The following is a 3909-nucleotide window of genomic DNA, read 5'->3' as shown; positions in this document are numbered from 1 at the left end:
GAAGGGGGGAAATGGTGGGGGAAAGGGAGAGAGGCAAACCATGAGAGACTCTTGAATGCTGACACAAACCGAGGACTGATGGATGTGGGGGGGAGGGGGGATGGGCATGGAGGAGGACACTTGTGGGGATGAGCACTGAGTGTTATGTGGAAACTAATTTGACAATAAAGTATTTGTAAAAAAAAAAAAAAAAAAAAAAAAGAAATTTTATTCATTATGAGATACCATACGTAGGGGAAAATGCAAGCCTAGTGGCATTTAAAAATGATTACATATTAAATTATCTCGTAGAATATTAATGTTTTGGTATATTTATTTTTTTTAAGTTTTTAAAATGTTTTATTTATTTCTGAGAGAGAAAGAAACAGCGCGAGCAGGGGAGGGTCAGAGAGAGATGGAGACACAGAATCTGAAACAGGCTCCAGGCTCTGAGCTAGCTGTCAGCACAGAGCCCAATGCAGGGCTCGAACCCATGAAACTTGAGATCCTGACCTGACCCAAAGTTGGACGCTTAACCGACTAAGCCACCCAGGCACCCCTAATGTTTTGGTATATTTCTCTATATGTTAAGTTTTACCTCCTATTTAAATTGTGTAACTATTTTTATATGATATGTCTACTTTTTCTTGGGCAAATTGCCATATATTTAATAATTAATAATAGTTATTAGTTACAGGATTAAGTTTTCATTATATTTCCAGGATGTTTATTAATGTAATATAAAATTGAAATTGACTCTTAGAAGTTTCTTACTTAAAAAGTAAAATTCAGGTCTTTAAAAATATTTTAAGGGGTGTCTCGGTGGCTCAGATTGTTAAGCATTCGTCTTCAGCTCAGGTCATGATCTTGCACTTTGTGAGTTTGAGCCCCGCATCAGGCTCTGTGCTGACAGCTCAGAGCCTGGAGCCTGCTTCAGATTCTGTGTCTCCCTCTCCCTCTGCCCCTCCCCTGCTCACACTCTGTCTCTGTCTCTCAAAAATAAAAATTAAAAATTAAAAAAAAATTTCCATAATTTGAATGTTTCTGAGCACAAACAGATAATGTTTCTTTCTTTTTTTTGTAGGTCTAGGTCTAAAGAGAAAACAGATAGTGGGGAAAGTTCTAAAGAGAAGAAGAAAGACAAAGATGACAAGGAGGATGAAAAAGAAAAAGATGCTGGTGTATGTTTACTAACTTAAATAATTGTATAATATCAACTTTGCTTCTGTAGTCACAAATTGTTGGGGTTTTTTTTTATTGCTAATTTATGGTCTTTTTTAATTTTCAAAAAGTTATTTATTTATTTAAAAATGTTTGCTTTTGAAAGTTAGAGAGGCAGACCACAGGCAGGGGCGGGGCAAAGAGAAAGGGTGCCACAGAATCCAAAGCATGCTCCAGGCTTCTGAGCTGTTAGTACTGCCCGATGTGGGGCTTTGAGCCCATGAACTGTGAGATCATGACTTTAGCTGAAGTCGTACACTCAACTGATTGAGCCTTCCAGACACCCTGTTAAATGTCTATTTTTGAGAGAGAAACAGAAAGACAGAGCCCTAGTGGGGAAGGACAGAGAAAGAGAGGGAGACACAAAATCTGAAGCAGTCTCCAGGCTCTGAGATGTAAGCATAGAGCCTGATATGGGGCTTGAACTCCCAGTTGCCATCCATGACCTAAGGCAAAATCAAGAGTTGGATGCTTAAGTGACTGAGCCATCAAGATGTCTCTGGATAAAGCTTTTAGAAACACAGCTTCTAGGAAACTTAGACATAAAGGCTAAAAGACCAGAGCTGGGTTTTTTTTTTTTTGTTTTTTTTTTTAATAAAGATTGTTTTTAATGTTTTTTGTTTATTTTTGGGTGTGGGCAGAGGGGTATAGAGAGAGAGAGAGAGAATCCCAAACACCCCCTGCACTATCAGCATGGAGACTGATGCAAGTCTGGATCTCTCGAACCTGTGAAATCATGCCCTGAACCAAAATCAAGAGTTTGACATGTAACTGACTCAGCCACCCAGGCACCCCCTAAGACCAAAGCTTTCTAATCATGTTCATACATAACTTTTACTTACTCATTAATTTGTAATATGTAATTTTTCTTCATGGTGGCAATTTTGGAGGAGTTTAGAGCATTTGAAGTTGACAGTAACTAATAACTAGGGAATTTTCCGTGCTTATTCATCTAGTTTCTGGTTTGAGGAAGAAAATGAATTCATCTGCGTATTGTTCTTGTAATTAAAATGAGACTAGTTTGTGTTCTTTGAAGTCTGTTTGCATTCATAGGTGAAGATGTTTTTATTATGAATTCATTTTGGTGGTATATTTGTGGATATGTTTAAAAGGTGTGTGATCTGGGTCGCCTGGGTGGCCAAGTCGGTTAAGCTTCTGACTTCAGCTCAGGTCATGATCTCACATTTTGAGGGTTCGAGCCCCACGTCAGGCTCTGTGCTGACAGCCAGCTCATAACCTGTAGCCTGTTTCAGATTCTATATCTCCCTTTCTCTCTGACCCTCCGCTGCTCACGCTCTCTCTCTCTCTCTCAGAAAATAAAAAACATTAAAAAAATTAAAAGAAAAAAAGATATGTGATCTAAATCTTTTCTAAACTAAGAAGTTTACGTTTTTCCTTTTCCTTTTTATATTTTGAAGAAGTTATTTGAAATATTGCTGAAATAAAGTTGTTAATATTTGTTTTGTTCTCTCACTGTCTCTCTCGTTTCCCCTCACCCCAAGAACTTTGATCAGAATAAGCTGGAAGAAGAAATGAGGAAGCGAAAAGAAAGAGTAGAAAAATGGCGAGAGGAGCAACGTAAAAAGGCTATGGAAAACATAGGGGAACTGAAAAAGGAAATTGAAGAGATGAAACAAGGGAAAAAATGGAGTTTAGAAGATGATGATGGTATACTCAGTTGGTATACTAATAACCCATATAACAATTCATGTAGAATATTTTAGAAATATGAATAATACTTCATATTGGAAAATTTTAGGCCATGTTTTGTTGTGGAAAAACATAACATTTTAATCTTTTTTTAAATGCACAATTCCTTGGCATTAAGTACATTCATAGTGTTGTGTATCACCCGTCATCACTATCCATTTCCAGGACTTTTTCATCATCCCAAACAGAAACTCTGTTCCCAAGAAGATTAATTCCCCATCCTGCCCTACCATCCACCCACTTATCCCTGGTAATAGCTATTCTGTTAGGAATTTGCCTTTTGGAGGTACCTCACATAAGTGCAGTCATACATTCTTTGGCCTTTTGCATCTGGCTTATTTTACTCAGCATAATGTCGTCAAAGTTTTTCCGTGTTGTGGCATGTGTCAGAATTTCATTTCTTTTTTATCGCTGAATAATACTCCATTGTGTGTATATACTACATTTGGTTTACCTATTGGTCTATTGGATATGTGGGTGTTTATACCTTTTGTCCATTGTGAATAATGCTGCTGTGAATATTGGTGTACAAATATCCATATGAATCACTGCTTTTTGTTTTATTTAGATAGATACCTACGAGTGGAATTGCTAGGTTCATATTGAGATACTAAATCCCTCTTGTAAAATTTATGTTAAAATGTAAATTGTAGGGTAGTGTTCAGTAAGGCTCATTGATTTTATTTTCTTTTCCTTTTATTTTTTTATTAAAAAATATGATTTCTTAATGTTTATTTTTGAGAGAGACAGAGCGTGAGTGGGGGACAGTCCGAGAGAGTGGGAGACACAGAATGTGAAGCAGGCTCCAGGCTCTGAGCTGTCAGCATAGGGCCCGATGTGGGGCTTAACCTCACAAACTGTGAGCCAAAGTCAGATGCTTAACTTACTGAACCACCCAGGTGCCCCTCACTGGTTTTTTTTTCAAGGGGTGAAACAAATGTATTTTCTTTAATTTTTTTTTTTTTTAATGTTTTTTATTTCTAGGAGAGAGAGAGAGAG

General features: G+C 37.3%; 1 protein-coding gene across 1 annotated transcript in view; it reads left to right on the top strand.

Annotated features, from left to right (window-relative positions):
• The window catches only part of DDX46 (DEAD-box helicase 46), a 78046-nt gene that overhangs the window by 11396 nt on the left and 62741 nt on the right, over positions 1-3909 (top strand). The window contains exons 4-5 of the mRNA XM_039242258.1: positions 1064-1160; positions 2703-2868. Coding sequence (XP_039098189.1) covers positions 1064-1160; positions 2703-2868 — 263 coding nt within the window. The remainder of the gene's footprint in view (positions 1-1063; positions 1161-2702; positions 2869-3909) is intronic.

This window comes from Hyaena hyaena, unplaced genomic scaffold (assembly GCF_003009895.1).
Source record: "Hyaena hyaena isolate Hyena2069 unplaced genomic scaffold, ASM300989v1 scaffold_214, whole genome shotgun sequence".
NCBI lineage: Eukaryota > Metazoa > Chordata > Mammalia > Carnivora > Hyaenidae > Hyaena > Hyaena hyaena.
The sequence above is the reverse complement of the archived record's forward strand: the minus strand, read 5'-3'. Positions and strand labels throughout refer to the sequence as shown.